Source organism: Castor canadensis, chromosome 7 (genome assembly GCF_047511655.1).
Source record: "Castor canadensis chromosome 7, mCasCan1.hap1v2, whole genome shotgun sequence".
NCBI classification, from domain to species: Eukaryota; Metazoa; Chordata; class Mammalia; order Rodentia; family Castoridae; genus Castor; species Castor canadensis.
In genome coordinates, this window is record NC_133392.1 from 61,861,957 (window position 1) to 61,886,037 (window position 24,081).

The window sequence follows — 24,081 nt, forward strand, 5'->3', positions numbered from 1 at the left end:
GCTTAAATGGGACTGGAAGAGGCAGGGGCCTGCCCTGCCTGCGACCTGTGTGGTGTGGGCCACTTGCAAGAGGGACAAGCTGGCAGGCGCAAGGGCTTTCAAGGGGAGGATGTCTGAACACATGGCTCCCCAGGCTGACAGTGATGAGTCCATGATCAGGCTGTCCGCTGCCCACCCTGCTGCCTCCCCACATACCTGCCGATTATCACCAGTGACCTGTGTGGACTGCATGGTACAAGGAGGAAGAGGGAACTGGCATTGCCCAGGCCTTTTACTCCCCCCACTTTTGCTTCATGGCTGTGGGCAGCAGGCACAGTAGTACCCTTATCCACAGTCTAGGAGTGGTGACTTGGAGCTTTGCTTTCTGTTGGCCAACTGTGGGTGGTAAAGGGATAGAATGCCAGCAGGAGAAGAGTGAAGAAACCTGGGATAGAGCTGCAGGAACGAGGACTGGCGTGCCAGGTGGAGGCAAGGAGCTGAGATCCACGGAGGCCATTATGAACAAGAGTTTGTGCAGGAAGCAAGCATGGCTGGGTGGCACACCACAGCTGAGGGCAGGAAAGTAAGGGATTTGGCCTTCTGAAGACCAGGCAGGAGGCTCTCAGCCCTTCTCTCTCCCTACGCTATTCCCCACAAATGGGCTTCCTCTGCTTGTCCTGGTCCCCACCCCAGCCCTAACTAAAGAGCAAAGAGCTTCTGTTCAGATTCCCACTGCAAATTGATAGAATGTCCAAGGCCCTGTCTGATTGGCTTGTGTGGGTCAGGTGGTTACCCCTGGGCCAATCAGACGATCTATCTTGAACAGAGCTGCAGGTATAAAGAGTTGGTTTTCTTGGAAGGAGGATAGAAGGAGAAGCATAGTTGGCATCTCTTTGTATTCTGAACCACCAAAGTTTACTGCCTGCAGAGTACCTATATATGAGTCAAAGCAGCTGATGAACAGCCACAGCTCCTCCAGGAACCTGGAGCAGGGCATGACCACTCTGGGCTTATTTTCCCAACTGTAGAATGGGGAGGCTGGACTGGATTATTCCAGTTCCTTCCATCTCCTATGTTTGAGACATCTCAGAGTGGTGAGTGATCAGAACTGGCCCCTGGCCTCAGGTGCTTCTGTCCCCACTGGCCCCATGCTCTCTCTCTCTCTCTCTCACAGGCTCCCACTAGAGGGTCTCTTGAGGCTCTCCCACCTCACCTTTCTGCTGCAGCCAGGAACCCGTAAATAGAAATGTTCTCTTTCTGAATTTTAAAGCACCCATTTGTCCAAGTTCATGATGAAGGGATTCATTGGCTGTTTACACTACTTCTGCTATTCTTTTTTAAATGATGTTCACCCTATCCTGTCTGTGAGGATATTTTATTACTAAAATAATAGTCACAATGACCATTTATTGAGTCTTGCTCCATTTTGCCACATGCCTGGCCTGGCAAGAAGGGTTTCTCTCTTTCTTTTTTTGTTTGCACCTTATTTCATATAGTTCTTTCTTACAGCAACCCTAGGAGGTAATACTGTTAATAGCTCAATTCTACTGATGAGGACACTGAGGCCAAAAGAGGTTTAACCACATATGTCTGAGGTCTCCCTGTACAAAGGTCTGGATTCAGAGTTAGGGGATCTGACTCCGAATATGTATTCTGAACCACCAAAGTTTACTGCCTGCAGGATACCTGGCCACACAGAAACATCTGGCCCTAGGAAATCTGCTTTCACCAAGGCTGCAGACCTGCGTGCACATCTGCTTGTTCCCTCAGAGCAGCTGCATGCTTTAAGGAGCCCTCAGTATTGTGCTGATGGGTTGCCCCTCTTCCCCATTCCCTGATAGAGCATGGCACCTCGGACCCCAAATGCAGGAAGTCAGCATTCTTTTCTCTCCAATGGTTTGCCCCTTCTAAGTATTTGATGGCTGTTTGCCAGGCCCACTTAAAACCTGTCCTAAGTTATGCAGAAATCAAATGGGTTTTCACTGCAGGGCATGAGATATAATCCAAGAAGGTCAGGCACCAGACCGAGGCCTCGGTTCCCCCTTCTCCACAGTTTGCTGGGTCTTGCTCTTAAATCCCCCGATCTGATGCTCAGAGAGCCTTCACCCCTGGACCACAAAGTGAGGACAGGTGAAATGTCCCTGAGGCAGGAACTCCCGCTGGGATGTGTTGGGCTAACTGGCTGAGTGGCTCTGAAGTGTGGTCCAACTACCACACGGGCTGACTGCTCTGAGATCCAAATGTGTGTATCCCTCCTTGTGGTCAGGACCGAAGGCCTCCGTGTAACATTTTGTTCTGGGTTTGGGGCTGGCCCTGGCACTCCTGAGTGTGTTGGGGGTGGGGCAGGAATGAGAACTGCAGGCTCACTGTGACACTCAGTAGCACCTCCTGGAGACTCAGGCCAACTTGGTGGGCATTAGGGCTGAGGCTGGCTTCCCTGAGCCCTGCATGGGGAGTTGGGTCTCCAAGGCTGTGGATTTGCAGGTGACTGTGACTATCAGGGTGGCACAGGAAGCGCTCTTCTTGGGTAGTTCTATAAAGGCATGTCCATAAAGAGCCAGCTTACAGAAGAGTAGCGTATTAGTCAACTTCCCGTTGCTATGATAAAATACCCAAAAAAAATCAACTTGAAAGAGGAGTGGTTTCTTTTGACCCAGAGTTCCGGAGTCTTCAGTCCGTGAACGCTCAGTCCCATTGCTCTACACCTGTGGTGAGGCGGAACACATGGTGGAGCAAAAGCTGCTCACCTCATGGTGGCCGGGAAGCAAAGAGAGAAAGAGAAGGGGACAGGCTCCTAAGATCCCCTTCCAGGGCCCCCAGTAACCTAACTTCCTCTCACTAGGTCCGACCTCCCAAAGTATTTACCACTTCCCAATCATGCCAACAGGCTGGCGACCTAGCCTTTAACACACAGCCTTTGAGGGAGGGTTAAGATCCAAACCATAATAGACAGGTAGGTGGGGTTGGAGGAAAATAGGGGATGTTGAGGCACTCAGGGGTTAACAACAGAGGGAAGCTTTTACTACCCCAAGGACTGAGCCTGCCAGAAGCCAGGGCCAGGGAGGACGGGCTGTGAGACAGAACTGGAGGGAGCTGGGCAATCCTACCCATCTCTCCCCCTCCCTTGAAGCTCCCATCAGGCTGTACCATTGGCAAAGGCCAGCTGCAAGCCAGTCAGCCAGGGAGTCTGGGAACATCAGCCTTTGAGGGCCTGGGGTTGGGGGAGGTGGAACAGGGTGCCCAGTGGGTCCAGGGAATGCCCAGTATGGTACTATTAAGACTCGTCCTGCCTCATGACACCTCTCTGCCCTACCCTTGAGGATTCCCTGGTCTGTAGCTCTCTAGCAGGCAGTCAGACATTAAAATCATAGCTTTCTTCTCCTTAGCACTTAAGGGCTGGGATTTTTACACTAGTGAGCTTACATCCTCGTCACACAGCCCTATGAGATAGTATTAATTTCAGTTTACAGAGAGGAGATTAAGGATCAGAGAGAGTGGGTTAATTACCCAAAGACACACAGCAGGGCTAGGATTCCAACAGATGGTTTGTCCATGACCGAAACCCTAGCACTTGTCTGCTCTGCCCTGTGCAGGCTTGCCCCTCTTTTGAAGGGAAAGAACATCTGTTTTCCCAACAACCAGGCTGAGGAGGACAGACTTAGATGAGGAAAAGGACATTCAGAGGCCCAGAGGTGCAAGGGGACCTGCTGGATTAGATAAATACAAATGACTGCATGCTATCAGGAAATAGTGTAGAGGGTGAGGCAGGGTCAGCCCACGCGGGCCTGTGTTCTGGGCAAAGGGCACTGGGGAGTCATGGATGGTGAGCAGAAGTGGTGAGACATTGGCAGGCTACTGGGCTGTCCATTCAGCCCAGCAATTGCCTTCCAATGGGGAAGGGTCAGCAGACTCAGGACGGAGCCACGGCAAATCTGTGGCTGTGTTCTCTGGAGGTCCTTGCCAGCCTGAAAGAATAGATGCCAGTGCTTCAGAGAAGCCTTTGGAACAAGCTTGTTCCGTGCATTTAGAATTGGATGTCCCTAATTCTGCTACTGCCTAGCGGTGTGACTTTGGGCAAGTTACTCACTCTCTCTGTGCCTCAGTTTCCTTTTCTAAGGTAAGATAATAGCTGACAACCAGAAAGCTACTTGTTACAGAGTTGGCAGGTGCAGCTCCTAGCACAGGGCCTGGCACACAGCAGCCAATAATGGTTTTTCCTTCTTTGCTGTCTGTGAAAAGTCATTAGATTGCCTTTCCTCAGATGTGTCCCATGCTTACTAAATTACGGGTAAAGTCAGTCAACCAACGTTGAGCACATGTGGCTGACATGCCAGGTGCTATGGTAGGTGCTACAGAGATGAGAACAGACAGTCGGGCAGGGGATGCAAACAGCCTCGGGATGTGATGAGCTAAGCTCTATGTGAGGCCGCCCCTGTGGTCACTGACCAGGCCAGGCTGGTGCAAGGCAAGGCAGACGGAGTCCTGAGGCCTCTCTGGAGCCACCTGTTGCCAGGGAAGAGGGACATTGGCCAAGGAGTCACAGGAGTGGGGACCCTACGGATTAATGGTGGCAGGGCTGTCATGCCTAAGGGGTGTCAAAGGACCCAGTGAGGAAGTGCCCTTTAACCAGAGACCCCAAGTTGGGAAGGAGCAGGATTTTCAGGCATTGTAGAGCAAAGCAGTCAGGGAAGGCTCCCCAGAGGTGGGGGTCTTTGAGTGGCCTGTGCCTTCAGGTGTGGGGCTGCAAAGCCCCTCCCTCGGCAAAACCAGGGAGCCTCTGTGGCACCCCCCCATTGCCCTGCCCACCCTGAGGCACACACCTTCTGCTCCTGCCCTTGAAGCCTCCGGGGGCAGGTGCAGCAGCTTGAGCAGCCAAGGGGCGCTTGACACAGGAAGCGAAGCCGCCAAGAAATGGGTTTGGGGACCAAAAGGCCCCTCATCTAGGGCTCTGGGATGAGCAGATCATCTTTGGAACCAATGTCTTACAGCCACCAGGAGGCCATCAAAAAAAGGGAAAAAGGCAGATACTGCATTTTAAATTCCTCTGAACCTGTTTAGAATGGAAATGACAGAGCCCCGGGTCCGGTTGGCTGGTGGACGTGGTTAGTGGGCTTTCAGGGACAGTGGCTGTTGAAGGCAGCTTCTTGGAGCACTAACTCACCCTTTTATTTGCTTTGCTCTCACCCCAGAACACGCCAGTGGGGACGCCTATCTTCATTGTGAACGCCACAGACCCCGACCTGGGCGCGGGCGGTAGTGTCCTTTACTCCTTCCAGCCCCCCTCCCAGTTCTTTGCCATCGACAGTGCCCGTGGCATTGTCACTGTGATCCGGGAGCTGGACTTCGAGACCACACAGGCCTACCAGCTCACTGTCAACGCCACGGTGAGTGCCCACACACACCCGGCCCCTGTGCCACCCGCCTGCCTCTCTCCACCTAGGAGGAGAGAGCAACAGGAGGTCTTCTGTGATTTATAACAAGGAGGCTGGTGGTAGTAACAGCAGTGACAGCCAGCATCGCTGTGCTCCAGCACTGCTGAGCACCCAAATGGATCTTCTCCGTTAAACCTCAAACAACCCTACCTCAGAATCGTTGTCAAGATGCCCATTTTGCAGATAAGAACACTGCGACACAGAAGCAATTCAGTGACATGCCCTCAGTTACCCTGGAGCTGGACTCTAGAGCTGGCACTGGCTATCTCCTCAGGACATGCATAGTGCAGGGTAGAGGTGTCAGCCCATCTGTGTCCTGACACCAGCCAACAAGCAGGAGCCAGAGGGGCCAGGCCCCTGGCCACTGCTCTGTAGAGTGGTGATGTTTACTCAGTGGGGTACCCAGCTGTCCAAGTACCCTGTGGGCTCCTGGGAATTCCAGGGCAGGAGAGAAGGAATTCTCCTGTTTTATAGATGACACCGATGAGCCTCACACAAATGATGAGTTGAGGGGAGTGAGAACCCAAACCCTGATGTCTGTCCCAGTCCTGTGCTCTGACCACCAAGCAGCATCGCCAGGTGTCTCTGCATCTCCTGAACTGGAAGCTGGGCCTTTGCCACCAGCTTTTTTCAAGGATTGAGGGGACAGGCAAGCCACACACTAAAAACAGTCCTAGCCCTCCCTTCCCTCTTCCCTGCTCCTAGCTACTGCCTCGGGGCACAGCTGGTATGCTGAGTGAGTAGCAGGACCAGCAACTGGTCCGTTCTTCCTTGGATCTCTGTTGGCAAAGCTCAGGTCAAGAACAAATCAAACTGTGGGAATTCCTATCGCTCCTCCAGGGCCGTTGGCCTGGCTCGCAGTACTCACCCCTGGCCCACATGGCTGCAGAGGGAGCTGCCAGCAGTGCTGGGGGCTCCACATGGCAGGTCACAGAGCCCAGATACCGGGCTGTGCATCTAGACTGAGTTGAGAGCCTAGTTCTAAAAGATGAAGTTTCTCAGGCTTGGCTGAGACCCAAAGAGCCCTCAAGAGCCAGGAAAGGCAAACTTCTTGCTTGATCCTGACCCAGAGGCCCCCCGCAGAGGAAACTCCTCTTCTTGTCCTCCTCTGTTAAGTATTAGTTGCCAGGAGGAGGTGTGAACTGCTAATTGTGAGCTTGACTTCTAGGACTTAGGAACTTGCAAGCCCAGAAGTCACTTTTTGCATACATACCCACCTGCTATGGGAGAATTTCCATTCACCATACAAATGGCTTTGGGACATGGAAATAGAGCAGAGCTGGGCACAGGCACAAGAACGTGGTGGCCACACCCATCCAGAGGCTCAAGCTGGGATGATGACTATGGCGAGATTGCTGTTAATGTCCAGCAATCAGGTGGGGAGACGGCCTCCCACTGATCCTGGATGGGCTGACACAAGGAGTCCCTGAGCTGGTGCTGTGCCATTGTCTGCTGGGCACTTCCCCAAGATGATTCTCCTGCATGTGTCCAGCAGTATGGGTTCCCAGATATAGGTGAGAGAGCCACCAGCCCAGGCTGAACAGAAGCCAGCTGCCCACAAAAGCCTGGTAATGGCAAATCAGAACCTCTGCCATCTCCTGCTTAGGGTCAGGGCCTCCTGCTGGGCCTCCATACTCTGACCTGTGTGCCTGGTTGTCCTTCAGGTCCCCAGCCTAGACCTATTGTCTTGGAGCCTGGGAGGCTCCCCCACCCCAATCCCAGGTCCCTGTGCTCAGTTACTCCTGCCTCTAGACTAACCCTCCCTTGTGCTTTCACTCCCATCCCTGAAGACCCTCCCACCCCTTCCTTGGGCTGCCCTTGAGGACTCTGAAGGACAATCAGAAGGTCCCCCTTCTCTTCCTAAGCTCCACCATGCAATCCTGGAGGGCAGAGACAGGTGCCAGGCTTCTTGTACTGTGGTGGATGCCTTGCATTGTTCATGTTACCCCAGATCTAACCTGGTGATGGTTGCTCCTCTAACCCCAGACCAGATAATTTGCAAGTCCATGGGTCACAGAGGTCATTCAGTTGAGCCTTTCATCTCATGAAAAGGGTCATTGAGACCCTGGGAGAGGAAAGAACTTACTTTGAGCAAGTTGGAGACCGAGCTAATAATGGGGCCCGGAATCAAGACTCTTAAGGGCAGATTTTTGTGTAAAACAACCTGAGTTTGAGTTCTGGCTAAACCCTTACCAGCTATGTGGGTGTGTCATTTATCCTCTCTAACTCCGTTAACTCATCTGAATGGTCAGGCCATTAGAACTACGTATACACATGCAGTGCCCCACACGGTACCTGGTGTAGAATCTGAGTTCCACACCTTTGTTGCTATTTTTGTTGGCTGTCATTACCCAGTAGCATCCAGCTACTTTGTCCTAGTCGGCTGAGCATTTAGGGTACTGCAGCATAGGCTTCGGGTTTCCTTTCATGGTAGACTTGATAGGACTGAATTTCCAAGTAACGCTGATGGTTTAGTGGTGCCTCCCTGGCCACAGGTAGCTTACATGACTGCTCAGGACTCCTTGGTGGGGGGGGGGGGGGGCTCCCAGATAGCGCAGGCCCTGGAGCTCCCCCTGCTGGTTACACTGGAAAAGTCACTTACCCAGTAAATCCGAAGTCCAGGTCCCAGAGAAACAGCCTCTGTGGCCAAAGGGCCTTTCTTTTGAGGAGTCCCCATCCTAGTCAGTCCGTTGCATTTTGGGATGACAGAGACAGCGGCCCTGACTCAATGAGCAAGTGATGGGGTTGAGGAGAGCATCATCTCCACCCCAAGCCAGTGATCCCAGCCACCAGACTTCCAGAATAGCCAGGCCTGGGCAGGCTGGAGCCAGGAAATCTGCATCTCCCGTGGCCTTCTTTTGTCACACTGGAAAAACCACCAGCCTCTGGGCCTTGAGGCCTGTTTGTGTTTTCCTGCCCAGCTCTGACATCATTGGAGGGTTTAGTGTTCTTGAGTCCTCTGCAGGAGTGCACGTGTGTGTATACGTGTTTGTGCATAAATATGCCACATGCTGCCAGCCTCTGTGTGCATGTGTGTACGTGAGCATTCATGTCCACGGCATCACTTAACCTAAGTCTCTTTGTCCTCCCAGGATCAAGACAAGACCAGGCCTCTGTCTACCCTGGCCAACTTGGCTATCATCATCACAGACGTCCAGGACATGGACCCCATCTTCATCAACCTGCCTTACAGCACCAATATCTACGAGCATTCTCCTCCGGTAAGGCCCTCCTGGTCCTGGAAGTGGGGCACGTTCTTCCTGACCATTTCCTACCAAACTCCAGTGATGGCAGAGATGGGCCTCCTGGCAGGGAAGACCATGGGCCCTCTTTACATCCCCTCTCCTCAGCCTCTCACTCATCCCTAGAGGGCTTTGAGCAATAAAGAACCAAGTCTGGCTAGGGAAAGCAAGGGGGATCCATTCAGAGGGATTGTGTGGAGCCCATGGAGACTTCAGCCTCTGCTGGAGAGTGAATTTGGACCCAGGCTCAGCAGAGCATCGGCAGGCTCGGCTTTGCCCATCTGCCTCTGTCAACACTGCCCACCATGGCACAGCTTACCACCTACTTTGAGGCCTACCCAGGCCCAGGCTCTTCCTTGGGAGCTCTTGGGCCAGCTGCCTTCTCTAAATATTCTATCTTTGGGTTCTCAAGTTCAAGGTTTTCAAGAGAGACTCCTGGTTTTGTGCCATAGCACAGGTCATCATTCACCAGCCAGCTTGTTCATTGGCTCTTCTAGAGCCATGATGTTCACCTCTGGCCCAATCAGCTGTGACTGAGAGGATAGGGAGGAAGGTCTTAGAGAACAAAATACACCACTGTTCACTCTGCAGGAGCCTGGCAGGGCAACCTGCTGAGCTGTGGCCAGGGCACGGACAGGCATCCCTGGTCTGGCAACCTCTGTGCTTTTGTGCAAACTAGAGTGGAGCCCCACTGTGGTTTAATGATGAGAGCAAGGGGGCCCTCTCCAGGCATGCAACCCTGGGACATGCAGCTGGGAAAGCAGCATTTGTGGAAAGAAAAGTGTGCCCCTTGTTTTGAGGGAACTTGGTGTGCTCAGAGGAAAGACTCAGTTCTGAGAGAAAAGTGGGGCCCACCTAAGGCTGGGATGTTTGGGGCACTAGCTGCTGTCAGCACAGCTCGCAGCTTTGAGTGAGGGAGAGGCAGGCTTCCCTCGGTGGTGCAGACCATGCTCCAGGGAAACCTGCCCCCTCCCCAGTCTGGATACCGTGGTTGTCCTGACTGTGGTTATCCTTGGCTCCAGGCTCCCAGGTGTGGAATTGGCATTGGCCCCTTCCTTCTGGAGGCATGGTGTGGAGTGGAGGATCTACCAAGCAAAGCGCTGTTCCCACAGGTGTTGAAACTGTTGGAGAACAGAGGGGAACATCTCAATGGCCCCACTCCTGGCCTCCTCTCTCTCTCTCTCTCTCTCTCTCTCTCTCTCTCTCTCTCTCTCTCTCTCTCTCTCTCTCTCTCCATTCTATGCAGAGCAGGAGCCCCAGTTTTGAGACTGAGGCTATCTCTGCTCAGCCTACCCCATGTCCCAGGACGTCCCCAAACTGTTTCTTTTCTGTTTCTGTTCCCAGCCTTAGCTTTGTCAGGCCCACAGCTCAACCTCAGGTCAGACCTAACTGCTATTTCCAGATGAGGAGGGCCTTCCATCTGTCCCTGCTCCATGATCTTCTCCCTCCATGATCTACTCCCTCTGAGTGCTCAGAGCTCTTGGGCAGCTTAACTACCTCTGTTGCCCTGCTTTCCTGGAAGTGTTGCACCAACTAGAACAGGGGCTGCTGTGGCACAGACATAGTGAGCACTCGGGAAACAGCTATGGAATGGCTGAATGAAGATGTAGATACATGCCCTGGCTAGATCATTCTGCCCCCATATCACCCATTTTACCTGTTCTCGTACCAACCTGGAGTCCACCTGTCCATTAGTTCCCACCTCACTCTACCCTTTCTTAGAATATTTTTCTTGGCTCCTTCCCTACTGGTCCCAGAGATAGCCATCCCTGTCCCTCGACTCTGATTGAATTGACTTGCTCTGTGCTACATAATTTATCATTTAATTTCAGCCTCACCTGTAATGTTCACCTAGCCACATGGGTTACTTTTGAGCCCTAGGTTGTCAAGATGCTTGTCTCTGGGACATCATCTCAGGCTTCCTGTGGGTCTTCCAGGGCATCGTCCCCAGATGGAGTGCAGAGAAGATACCCAAAGCCAACTTGATTGGCTTGCAGCAGGGCCACCAAAGGGACCCTGAGAAGTACCTGCACTGCCATTCACCCACCCCGGCCCCCACAGCCTCCTGACCACCTCCTCACTGGGAAAATGGAGCTAGTGGTGTCTGGGGAGTTCCTCCTTTGCCTTGGAGTTTTGAGCATTGGAGATAACTCATGAAGTACCCGCCATCACCAGCAACGAGCAGACATCAAACCACAGTGGCTAGTGACTTGTCGGTTAGTTATAGGGTTCACGTCGAGCTGGGCCTCTAAGCTGCACCTTCATGTCAGAGTGAGATAGCAAGCCTGTGTCATATTCTTGGTGTGAGCCTTCTCTGAGACCCTTCAGCTCATCTTTTTCTAGCACCTTTCATCTTAGCAGGGCAATCTTACCTTAAATGATCGCAGGTCTTCTTTTCAGACCTGCAGCTTTTTGTCTTTGTCCACCCCTTCATTCTTCGCATCCATCAGTCATGTATTGGGCTCCTCCTGTGTGCAGGGCCCTGTGGTGAGCCACGCCCTCCTCTCTCTGGATGATTCCACAGAGCAAACCAGATGCTCCTCTACCTTAGCTGTGTTCTCCTTGAGCTCACTTTCTTAGCGTCTGACATGAGTCTCTTCTCTCAGGCTCAGGGATCTTGGTGTCTCTTTGCCTTGCCAGAGCTGCCCCTTTGCCCTATAAGGCCAATGCCTGGGAAGCTACTGAACCCCCATTCTGGGAGGAAATACCAGGCTGGGGGAGGCAGATAAGGCAATGAGTTGGGGTGTTGGCCTCTCCTAGGTGCTACCCAGGCTGCCCCAGCATGCACAGAATCTAGACCACACAGCCGTGCCTGTGCCTCTCTTCCTGGCTCCACTCTGCACGACATTTCTCCTTCAAGCCAATTCCTGCACACTCCAGATCTGGTTTCTCCAGGCTTCTAATTGGTTTCCTTGCCTGGATCTGAGTCCTCATGTCCCTTTACAGTGTGGAGCTCTGATTTAACACCATCATTCCTTAGCCAGGCATGTACTGTGGCCTCTCGGGCTGGGGGACCCAGGTGTCGCCATTCCTGGCCTTTCCTCCGCTGTTCCCTGGGCCTCTGTCCAGACCCTTCCCCACTCTCCCTGCTCCTCCTCTTTATCTGTGGCTCCCAGCATGTATGTCTCCCTCTATCAGTTTATCGGGCTAGCATGCCTCATCTAAAGTGTATATATTACCTAATAAAATCCTTCTTATTTGGGATTATTGCATCAAATTTTAATTTCCTCACTCGAGCAGCAACATGTCGGCCTGCCCGTCAGTGAAGGACCGATAGAAGGTGAAAAGAGCGGATAAACTGCACAAATTACTGCCAGCCGATGCCTATCAGCCCTTTGACTGGAATTGACTGGAATTAAGGACTGAGAAATAGGATTTTCTGCCTCAGAATCTGCTGTGGCAGCTCTTGTCGGAAGTCCCCTGTCAACCCTCCCCCCCACCACCAAGTAACTCCTCCCAAGGGTACCTCCCACTTCCGAAGCAAACTGCATGTCACCTTTCAAGACCTTAATCCTGTCATGGAATCGAGGGGGGTGGGGCTGGTTCATCCCAGCTGAGCTGCCAGGGGAGGAGGTGGGCCGTCCCTTAGGCCAGCAATGGCCCAGCCTGTCATCCCCTGCTGCAACCACTCTCTTGTGAGGGTTTCATTGGAAGGGAACACACCACAAAGGAGAGAGAGGCACAGTCCCTTCCAGAGCTAGGGCCCTTCTAGAGCAGTCCCAACTTTCCAGGTATGGTTGTTCATGCCTGTAATCCCAGCTACTTCAAGTTCAGGTCCAGCTCAAGCAAAGTTAGTGAGGCCATATCTCAAAAACTAAATTAACAGAAGGGCTGGGCACATGGCTCAAGTGGTAGGGTGCTTACCTAACGTGGGAAAGGCCCTGGGTTCAATCCCCTGTACAAAAAAACAAAAAGCACACAAGGGAAGTTCTAGCTTCTGCCCTTACTTTTCACCCATGACCTTTGTGGACCCACTTGGCACAGAGCCCTGGGCCTCTCACCTATAACAGGTCCATCCTCCCAACCCCACCCTCCCACTGCACTTGTTACTTTAAACAAATCCCTGAACGCTCCAAGCCCGTTGCCTCATGTACACCCTTTCTGTAGGGGGGTCAAAAGGACCTTCATATACTTTTCACCTGCACCTGCTGCGAGGGGGAGTGAGACAGAGTCATGCTGGGCACCCCCCACAATGCCGGTGCATGGTGGGTGCTTGCTTAATGCCGGTCTTCCCTGTGGCTGTTCTGATGTGCAGAAGATGCCTTACCTTGAGAGTGTAGCTCATCAGTCTGGGGTGCTGGGGACTCTGAGTTTGCTGAATGCATTTGGAAGCATCCCATGTGTGTGCATCAGTTGGAGTGAGGCACCTGAGTTTCCACCAGATGCACACGGAAGTGTGGGCCCCAGTTTATAGCAATAGTCACTTCATGTCAATGGTTGATGAGTGGGGACCATTATTATTCCCATTTTATAGAGGACAAAAAGACATCAAGAAGTTAAAACTTAAAAGATTCAAATGCTAGAAGTCTGGCACCAGAATTGGACCCTTAACCACCTTGCTGTGTTCCTTCTCCTGTTGGAAGAAGTTGAGACCTTGCATGCCGGGACACCTCTTGCCTCTCTGGGGAGAGCGTCATTTCCTGGGAGGACTCTTGCTCCCCTCGGCATGGGTTCCTATGAAGAGAAGTCCCTGGTGGGTTGGGCCTGTCTCCAGCCCTCCAACTGGCCTGGGCCTCCTACCTGCTCTCCTGGCCATGCCTCAGTGGCTTCTCTCTCTGAAGAGTCAGGTGTGTCCCCCCACAGAGGCCCAGCTCTGAGCCAAGCAAGGCTGCATCCCTCATTCCTTCATCTTTGGAAATAAGTTGCAGTATATTGAAAATATAATCACCGAGACTGTGAAACAAGAGCCGTGGCTCCCAGGAGCTCCTGTGCCTCGCCTCCCTGCTAATTCCTTCTCATAACACTTCGAGTCTTTCTGTCTGCACTTGTATTAAAAGCTCAGGGGTTTATTAAAAGTGGATTTATTTACCCAAAAAGAGATGAAACCCCAAACCTAGTTGGGAATCTGGCAGGGCTCACTCTGTGGAAGCTCGGGTGTGACTCCTGCTGGGAGAGTGGTCTCCTTGTCCTCCTGTCCTGCTGGGCCAGAGGGCCTGTGCTGAACCATGCCCACCCAGGAAGACTCTGGCTACCCTGAGCAGGAGTGCTCATGGGCTTTGAGGGCCGAGGGCCCTTTGGCCACAGGCTTCATCCTTTCCTCTTGAGACTTACTATCCAAGGGCTGCCCCAGCCAGGCCATCTCTCCATAGGGCAGGCAGCTGCCCCTTAATTGCATTGCTTAGCAACTGCACTGTAATTCTGCTGGGCTCTGGGCCCAGTACCCTTGGCAAGCCTGTCCCTGCCTCAGCAACCCAGGGGCAGCCCAGGGATCCTCATGGAGGATACATGTGGCGCCTAGGCAGGATGGGGCTGTAACAGAGGAAGCTGTCCCCATGTCCAGAAAGTGCATTCTGGCAGCTGGAGCCTCAGAACCTCCTGCTGGGGACAGACCCAGGCCTCTCCTTATGAGGAGTGAGCTCAGGATGGGCTCTGGTGGGGTGATGGAGGAGATTATGCCGATCCTTCAAGCCTAATGCGTGCTTCCCCAGGACCTCCCATGGCCCCCCTGAGCCAGAGGCTCTAGAGACTCTGTGAGAGGAACTTCGATCTTTGAGTGGGAAAGCCTGGGAGAGCAAGGAAAAGGATGCCTACCACATGGCTGCTGCGGAGCTCTGACTGCCAGAGCACGCTGCACTCCAGGAGGGCCAGCACACGGACCTTGCCCAGTTCAACAGGAGTGCACACTGGTATAGTGATTAGGATTGTGCCGCACATAGAACAGTGACTTTCACAAATGACATTTTCATTATCATAACGGAACCCATTACAGAGGCTGTGGCACATGGCGGGCAGGAGTACTTCAGAGCCAAAGTGCCCAAATGTGAGCCCTGGCTTCCCCATTCACGCCTTGCTATGGAACCTCGAAAAGCCACTTCACTTGCTGCCTGTTTCCTCATCTTCAAAAAGGCACTGCGTCCCAAGGCAGTCTTGAGAGTGGAATGAGCAAGAATATGCCAACAGCATACCTCGTGGCATCAGGCACAGGGGACAAGCCTGAGATGGCATCCCACCTCCCTGCCCCACTCAGGATCCTCAGGGCCCGCTTTGGGACATGCTCCTTTCATGGTATCCTTCTACGACTTCTCAATGGCCTTTTTCCCACATGAGCCAGCCAGATCCCCGGGGATTTCAAAGGTGGGGGAAGGGGACGGTGAACCTGCTCGCTGCACAGCCTCGCCTCTGGGCTGTGTCTACCTCTCTGCAGAGATGTTTCTCTGGCACATTCCCTCCTTCCCTCAGCCAAGTGAGGATGGAGTGGCAACTGTGCCCAGGGAGGGGGACAGCAGTAGGACCAGGACCAGGAGGAGAGGTCACTTGCCCCCAGGGTAGAGAGCTGTGTGTTAAAAAGCACGCGTCGCTGCTGGAGAGGAAATGCTCAAATAGTGGGGGGAGCACAGGCTTCAACTTCCCAATAATGGGTGAGTGGTGACCAAAGCCACAGGGTCCTTCATTACACATGCAAGTGGCAGGGTGGCTATTCCCCCCTCACCGCCCCCTCTCCAGAGGACAGAGGCAGGGCCTGTCTGCCGTCTCCATCACCCAGGGGAAACTGCTGCCTAGAGTGGGCACCTAGGGCACAGTGTGGGCAGGGACAGCTGGCATGGCAGCGGTATAATAGGGCCTGGGGAGCAAGGCAGAGGTTACCCCAGCAAAAGGGTGACTCAGTGAGTAGTGACAGGGAAGCTACCTCCTTCCATGTGTACGTTTGTTTATTTAGTCGATCAACCTCTAGGCAATTGATACTTGAATGTGCCCATCATAGGCCAGGATCTCCTCCTAGGACAAGCTAATGCTACCAGTCCCTTGCTTGTACAATTCCTTCTCCCTGGAGTGCCTTCCTTTTCATTCTCTCCCCCTGCCAAACTCCTCCTCATTCCTCACAACCCATCGTAAATGTCCCCATCAGTGAAAACCTTTGCTGTCTCCTCCAGGTGGATGCCTGTACTTTGTGCGTTTCTCCATCTGAGCACTCAAATGCATACAGCAGCTGTCTGTGCCTGTGTCCTTGACTACTCACTCCCTAGGAGTGGAGCCCCCGGCTCCCCATCCTGGTCACTCCAGCTCTTGCGCTATCCCTGGAGTGGGGAGTCAGAGCCATTGGTGTTAGGAACCACCAGGTGACCAGGTGCAGTGCCGTGTGGAGCATGTTTCATAGGACCCCTCCAGGGTTGCATGGCCATCTCTGGAGACACTTGCTTCCACAACTTTTGTTGCTTTCAATAATTGATCCATGACATTTTCTTCTACTAGGATCCCAGTGAAAACAAGGTTCCACCTTATATTAAGAAGGGGCAAACCGAGGCCAGAGAGGTTCAGTGTCATTCCTGAGGCCACACAGCAATTTGATAGGTGGCTGAGATGGAGACTAGACCTCTTGCCTCTGTGCTGGCATGCCTTCATTTGTTCCCCCATGGATGGCTCATGGGAACAAGGGTTAGGGAAGGGGCAGCGATGGCATCAGTAAGGTTGGACCTCCCCAAAAGATTCTCCACCTGCTTCACAAGTGGAGAGGAACCATACCGGTGCCAGGACAGCCACAAAGAAAGACAGAAGCCTGGGGGGCCGGGTGACCAAACTCAACTCCTTCCTCTGTCCCACCTAGGGCACAACTGTACGAGTGATCACAGCCATCGACCAGGATAAAGGGCGACCCAGGGGGATTGGCTACACCATCGTTTCAGGTAAGGAAAGGGCTTCCCTTGTTCCTCATGCTCCCACCCCAGAAGAGCCACTATTGGGGTCTCAGGCTCTGAAAACCTGTGGAGAGTCTGTGCACCCACAGGACAGTGTGTGAGATCTGCCTTGGGGGACAGTACTTGCCACAGGCTCCAGAAAGAGGACAAATGGATGAAGAGAGGACAAATGGATTAGAAGGTTGCTTGGGAAGCCAGCAGAAGCCATGGTGTCAAGGGGCTGCTTTGGCCACACTGGAGGAGCGGGGCAAGGGTGTGCTCTCCAATTCAAAGTCTGAGCATTTGACCCTTGGAGCACTGATCTGGAATGCAGGTGACCCCATTCTAATCTCCTGTGCTCTGGCATTTCTGCTCTTATTCAATGAAAAGGAGGCAATTTTTACATCATTTTAGAACAAGTAGAGCTGCCACTTTAGCTGATCTTGTGTTCTTTTCACATTCCTGACTGTCATGTGGCATCTGGAATGTCGCAGGGGTGGCACCTCCACCCTTCCCCTTCAGATCCCTAGGTGAGCAGAAGAGTAACTGATTACAGAAAGGGTTCTGGGTGTGGGGATCCCCAGCTCATGTCCCACTCCAAGATCAGCAAACAGTGGCTCTGTGTGGCTGTCCCTGGGCTGAGGGATTTAGGAACCAAGTTGCTAGCGAGAGACCCTGGGAGAGGCTGCTTACCCCCTTACTCATGGACTCTGGTTCTGTCCCCTGTCCCATCCACACCCTGCACCTGGGCTCCTTGCTCAGACTGCTAGTCCCTGACGGGTCATCCTGGTGCCTCTAGGCAGGCCAGACAGGTGTCAAAAAAGTGGTCAGGCCATCAGACCAGTGTCCATTCCACTGCCCCAGCAGCTGCACCCTCCGCCTGAAGAACAAGAGGTGGCAGGGTTGGAACATCTTCTACCTGAAGCTCAAAAGAGAGCAAAGCCTGGACATCAAGAAGGTAGAGAAGGGGATGTCCTAAGTCAGCTTGTCCTGAATGGGTCTCTGTGCCTCAATTTATCATCCATAAATTGGGAGCAAGGATTCTTGTTCAAAGTGGTGTAAGATCAGAGGTAATATAAGCAAAGAGCTTAGCTAATGTGTGAAATGTACTTTATAAGCATGAGCTGTTATTATTTCTACGAGGAGCTAATAATACCTGCAGAAGCTAGGGGCTACCGATTGCATCCTTGAAATCACAGGAAAACAAGGTGTCATGGGCTCCCTGTAACTATGGCTGCTTGTGTGACTGTTATTATGCCTCTGGGCCCAGAGTAACCCAAAACCAGTACAGATGCAGCCCAGGCCAGGTGGTAAGCAGCAGCAAGAGACCAGGTTTTGAGATCTCTGCACCACCCCCCCGCTCACCCCAGTATCTGCTAATATGTTCCCATTCTGGTCCCCAGGACTCAACTGGGACAGAGTAAACCCAAATGTGTACTTATGAAGTGAATGAGCATCACTATGGAACAGTGAGTTTGCAAGCCCTCATGTGCCCAAGAATCACCCAGGGCTCCCACCTTACTGCACAGTCCTGGCCCCATGAGCAGTTTTCTCCTGCAGGTCTGGGGAGGGGGATTGGAGTACTCAGTGCTCATAGCACCAGCAGCTCAGGTAACATGTGCACCGCCAGTCCTCAGAAGGAGCCCATTTTGTAGGAAGGCAGGATGCCTGGGAATGAGGGAGGCATAGGGCATCCTGGTGCCGAGCTCCTCCATGCCTTCTGCAAACTGAGAAGCAAAACTAGTGCCTCCCAGGGGAAGGGGTTCATGCTGGGCACATGAGAGCATCGTGAGCCCTACAGGCAATGGCTCTGGAGGCCGGGATAAGGGCCAGCATGCAGTGGACCCTGGCCTGGGTGGAGGAGGGGTTTCTGTCCTCACTGCCTCTGGATGGAGATAGGGAGCCACAGCCAGGACCTGCCCAAAATGGGAATTCCCTAGGTAACATCTGCAACATGTCCTCCAGGGCACTGGCTCATTCCAGGTTCCTGCTGGGTCCCAAGCCTCCGATCCAGATCCTCTGGCCCTCTCCAGTCTTCAAAGATGGCTCCAGCCATTTCCCCTGTTCTGCTTCTGCCATTGGAGCAGGAGGCTAAGGGCTGAGCTCGTGAGCCCTTGGTGTCTGGGCTGAGCTCTGGAGCTTGGAGTCAGAAATGACTACCAGCAACAGCATCCCGTGGTGCTCCCGGAGGCGTCGTCCCCAGGGCCAGGTTCCCAAGTGCAAACCAAAAGATGAGAAGAAAGATCCATCATGTAAAACCAAAGATGAGATGTGTGAGGAGGCTGGAGCAGGAAGCAGAAACTTCTAGAAGGCCAGAGCACTTAGCATAGCTTTATAGGATTCCCACTGCCAGCACAGATGTGCTTTGGGGCTTTTGGAAAGGATGACAAATGGCCCTTGCACATGCCAGCTCTGACTGATTGGTAATGGCTGCCTGAAGAGGATGTGAAGCCAAGTGGGCTCAGTGGATGGATGAGTGTGGCATTCAATTGGTAGAGTCTGCTGTGGGCGCAGACAGGGAGGAGGCTGCACCTGTGGCAAATGTATGCTATCCGGGCTATGTCAGCATTTGGACCTTGCTTACAGGGTGGCTCCAGATCGTGAGGGTGGTCACCACCCCTCAGACAGCGAGCAGCTTGGGAAGCAGTATCTCGTTTCTACTCTGCCTGGCTCAGCTGGGCCAGCCCTGGACCTGTTCCTGCCCTCTCTACTGTTCTGTCTTGGGCTGCTGTGGTCTCTCTGAGAGCCAGTCTTAGTGTGGGCCCAGAGACAGATGGGCAAGATGGCAAAGCCCCAGGGAGCAGGCAGATAGCAGGCTGGATTTGGCCTAGTCTCTATTTCCCTTGGCCCGTGTAGACACTGCTGAAATGAACATTGTCTGCCTCATACCCCTATCTCTCTAGGGACAGTGGGTTTCAGCCCTGTCCTGGATGGCTTGACTGGTGCTTATTTCACTAAAAGCAGGCACAAGTATGGCTTATGTTCTTGTGTCATCACCAGGGCATCTTCATAGCTGGTTGTTGTGCTTTGAGTACCCAGCAGTAGCCTGCTCCAGGCTGTGTGCTCAGGACCCATTTGCTGTTTAAAAAAAAAAAAAAGACTGAGAACCCTGGTGGGGGAGGTGCAGAGCCAGGTGAGGGTCCTGAGGACCACTGGTGTGGTGACTAGAGTCTCTGCCAACTCAGCAGCCTTGGCTGATGGTGACTCGTCTGCACACAGATGAGAAGCCCTCTTGCCCCACACAGGTGGACACGGGCCTGAGCCCACAAATGGTCCATGGCACACAGTTAACCTGCCCAGCTCCCTGAGGCCCAGTCCCCTCTGGACTGTTTATCAGACCCACAGTGTAGGGCTTGATGTCTGCACACCAGTGCTTTCCTCATTACTAATGACCCTCTGTTTTGCCAAGAACAAAGAGGTCTTCAGCAGTAAGTTATGGCTCCACTGCCGTCAATTTGTTCTCAGCCCCTTGTGGCCGAACTGAGACTGAGGAATGACAAGGTTCTTTCCGATAGAGGACTTGGCACAGACCCTGTCCACTCCCTCAGCCTGTACCTGCCCTTCCATGCACCAGGGCCATCACTGCCTTCAGGGCCCAGCAATTCCTGTCCCCACCACTGGCCCAACTGCAGTCTGAGCAGACACCCCTTCTGGCTTCATCTCTGTGCCAGACAGAGACAGTCCTGCTTCAAGGGGCAGCTGTGCCCACCTCACATACAGCACTGGAGTTGGAGTTCAAAGTTCAGAGTTTGAGGCCCCACTCTGCCACCTCCCAGCAAAATGTTTTGACTTCTCTCAGCCCTTATGGTCCTCAGAGTCCTCACGATGGACCAAATGGTGCTGAGAGACTCCAAAGGACCATAAAACATTAAGGATTAGTAATTGTCCAGGAAAGATGAGGAACCAGGGGTGGCTTATTGGCTCATTTTCTGCCCCATGCATTGGAGTCCAGAGAAGTATTGAAAGCACAGGTTTAGGGCCGCTGTCCATGGTGGTAGTCTTCAACAGTGCTGGCTACACCCGCCCCCCACTCCCCACCATCCCCTACCACAGCAGTGGCTACTGAGTGCTTGAAATAGGGCTTCTTGAACTGAGAAGTTCTGTAAATAAAACCCACAGGACTTTGAAGACTATCAACAAAGATTTAAAGATTTGTATGCAACAAAGATTTTAAATATTTCATTAATAATATTTCATTAAATAATGTTTTATTTAGGGGTTGGGGGTGCAGCTCAGTGTCAGAGCAGTGGCTTAGAGTATGAGAGGCCCTCAGTTCAATCAGAAGCCTGGTACTGTTGCCGTCTGTGGCCACTCACAGTCACAGCCAAGCCGCCCAGGTGGGGAGGACCCCAAGTGAAAAGCTTTTCTCAATCTTCCCCAAGGGCCATGGGCCCAAGATTCCGTCCTCTTGTGGCAAGGGCCAGACTCTTCCCACTTATTGATCACCACCATAAGGAGCTGTCTGAGGAAGCTGCAGGGAGGACAGTTGTTCTCCAAGCAGGGTCCTTGGGCCAGTGGTATTGCATCACCTGGGGACCTGTGAGAGGCAGATGCTCAGTCCCTGCCCACAGACCTATTGCACCAGGTGCTCTGAGGGTGGGGTCTCTCGACCCCAGTCCTCCCAGTGGTTCTGAGTTTGAAGCTGTTCAAATCCTTGGAATCCATGGCAGCACGTCCATTTCTCACACATACAAGGCTAGTGAGTTCTATTAGTCTTCTCGCCAGCATCCAAAGTACTCCAGCCCCCTGTGATATGTGAATTTGGTGACCAAACCCACACTAGCGCTCTCTGCTTCTTTCTGTATTATAGCTTCGATCTCAGTCCAGGCCACCCCACAGTCCCCTGTCCAGGTTGAAGAGGTCTAATCTCTTCTTATGCCCGACATCCCTTTCCCCATCTGCTGTCTTCTGCCCCAGGGTAAGGGGAGGGAACCCCCACTGGCTGGGTGCCTGCTTCTTAGCAGTCTATGAGGGAGAGAGCACTATTCCATTTGTAGACAAGGAGAGCAAGACCCAGAGTGCTTACCTACATCAGCCAAGGGTCACAGCTGCTCAGTAGCAGGGCAAGGATTTGAACTCCAGTCTCTCAGGCTCCAGAATACACCCGGTTCCCATGTCGACAGTGGTTCTCAAAATGTGGTCCCCAGACCAGCAGCACCAGCATTGCCTGGGAGCTGGTTAGAAATGCAAAACTTTGCACCACACCATAAACCTACTGAGTTAGAAGCTAGGAGTGGGGCAGAGAGTGACACTGATGCTGCTGCTCTGGGGACCGTACTTTGAGAAGCTCTGGCCTAGAGGAGCATGTGTTCTCAATGGATGATAACACTCCCAGGGGAGAGGAACTTGTACTTGGGAGGTTGAAATCTTACTCTTTTTTGTGTAAAGCACAGATATACATTATATCTGCAGCGTTGAAATTATGTAGGGGAGGGGGTAATTAGGAACAGATGTCTCAGTTGACTCTTGAGGCCAGGTAAACAATGAGAAGGAGGCCGGGAAATGCTGGTCTAGAATAAAAAGTAGGAGGTGAGAAGTACCAGGGCCAAAAGACCTCTCTCCCAGCTTGAAAGGGTGTAGCTTCATTGTGACTCACGTCGGGGACATGCCCAGGTACATTAGTGCAGGACACCGGCTTTTCTTGCTCATATCTGGATTATATTTTAATGCCACCAAGTGAGGAGGTTCTTTGAAAATACACTGAGTGCTTTGACGGGAAGGGAGGGGTAGATAATCAGTTACAGTCAGACCATGAGCCCTTGACCGTGGCCTGGCAGGGGCAACTATGGCAGGAGAGCATTGTGCAAGGCACATCAGAGCCCTTGTGATTGGGCTGCTTGCTATTTTTCTCCCTCTGAGAAGTGAAAACCTGGGAGAACCAGGACTGCTTTGGAAGTGTGAATGGCGTACTCCAGCTCCTGGCTCAAGGTGGCACAGTGAGTGCCTGGAGGTCTCAGGACTTCAGACCTGCCATTTGGCTGGGTACGAGGGAATTGGTCAGGGAGGTGTTGAGAGCAGATCAGAGAGGGGCGGTGGGTGTTGGTAGAGGACACAAAGGTAAAAGAGGTGGGTTCTGGGTGTGGCTGAAAGAGTGAGAACATGGGCTCATGGGAAGGTTCATCTCCTGGGAGATCTGGGTTGATCAGAGCAGAAAGCACTGGAGAGAGGACAGCTGCTAGCAGGCTGCTCACAGGCCACTGCACCAATCTAACCTCATTGAGGCTATTGTGGAGATATGCCAGGGGGAGTAGGCTGGCTCTGGGGACATTCTGAAAATACAGGGTGCAAGAAAAGCAGGAGACAAAGAAGCTTCTATCCTCTGAGTCTAGGTTTCTGGAGTCCTGGTGATGGCCTGTGCAGAAAGGGGCATATTTGTAAGGTAAGCCAGACTGTTTACACCCGTGAACACCAGCCTAGACCCACACCACCACAGGTACCCAACACTCACCCTCACCAAGGCAGATATCACTGGTTGATCCCCGTGTATGGAGCGCCTCTGAACCTTCCTTGTCACTAGCAGTTGATAAGAGTTCTCTGTGGGCCACAGTGACTGAGCTGTCCAAGGGTTCGCCCACTGGCATCCCAAGGTTCTTTCCTCAGAAATATCTAAGATGGTTTTTAAGTTAATTACCTAAATATACCCTCATATTATTTGTAGTTCTCTCCCATCACCATACCAAAACAACACTATATCATACCAAACTCAGTTCTCCAGATGAGTTCCCCAAAAGCCTGTGTCACGTTTCTCCTGGATCCTTCTCCCTCCTCTTTCCAGGGTGTGCTTCCTGCCAGCAGCCCCTCCTCATGCTCTGTGTGCTGCCCCTGTGATAAACCAACTCTGGCTCTTCCTGTCTCTTTTAACAGGGCCCTGGGTGCTCTTGGTCAGGAACCACAGTCTGCCCCTTGCTCCTTCCCATAAATCATATTGGGCAGTAGACTTTTAAGAGGTTTCATGGCAACACATCTGAGACTGTCCCTTTCTGCATCTCGTCTTCCCCATGTCCTCTTATACGCAGGAGTGTCTGTTGCTCAGGTGGGACACCATAGCCTCCTAAGCACCCCCTGTCCATGGAAGCACCCCTCGACCTCCCTTCTGCTGGCCCGTGAGTTCACTTGCCCAGCTGTGCAGGGAATGGAGCTGAGGTCCCTTTCATTGGGCAGCTCAGCTCAGGAGCCACTTCCCTTCAGGCTGTCCACACTCTGCAGACCCAGTCAGAACTGAGGTGGGTTTGGCAGTGGAAGATGGGAGCTCAACTTCATGGTTGGGGGTTGCTTGGGGTGGGAGAGATTCTAGTCTGATTTCCCTTGTCAACAGGCATTTATCTTTTTTCTTCTTTGGCTCCTTTCACTTTGTTCTTATCTCTAATATAACTGCTTTGCATTGACTTCCAAGGGCTTTGAGGTCTTCAGAGGGTTATAAAATTAGCTGCCATGTACTTTGTGTTCTCTCTTTCCTTAACTTGGAACACCTCAAGTCTTTAGAATTGATTTAAGTGTAATTCTTGGCTCTCGATCACACTGGTCTGTGCACGGCTCTACTTTATTTAATTCTTAACTTGAATAATGTTGTGAATGCCCAAGAACCCACCAAACCCC

The 24,081-nt window shown here is 52.6% G+C and overlaps 1 protein-coding gene across 1 annotated transcript in view; it reads left to right on the forward strand.

Moving 5' to 3' along the window:
• Positions 1-24,081, forward strand: part of Cdh23 (cadherin related 23) — a 382,861-nt gene that overhangs the window by 162,096 nt on the left and 196,684 nt on the right. The window contains exons 7-9 of the mRNA XM_074079082.1: positions 5,169-5,363; positions 8,504-8,632; positions 16,416-16,494. Coding sequence (XP_073935183.1) covers positions 5,169-5,363; positions 8,504-8,632; positions 16,416-16,494 — 403 coding nt within the window. The remainder of the gene's footprint in view (positions 1-5,168; positions 5,364-8,503; positions 8,633-16,415; positions 16,495-24,081) is intronic.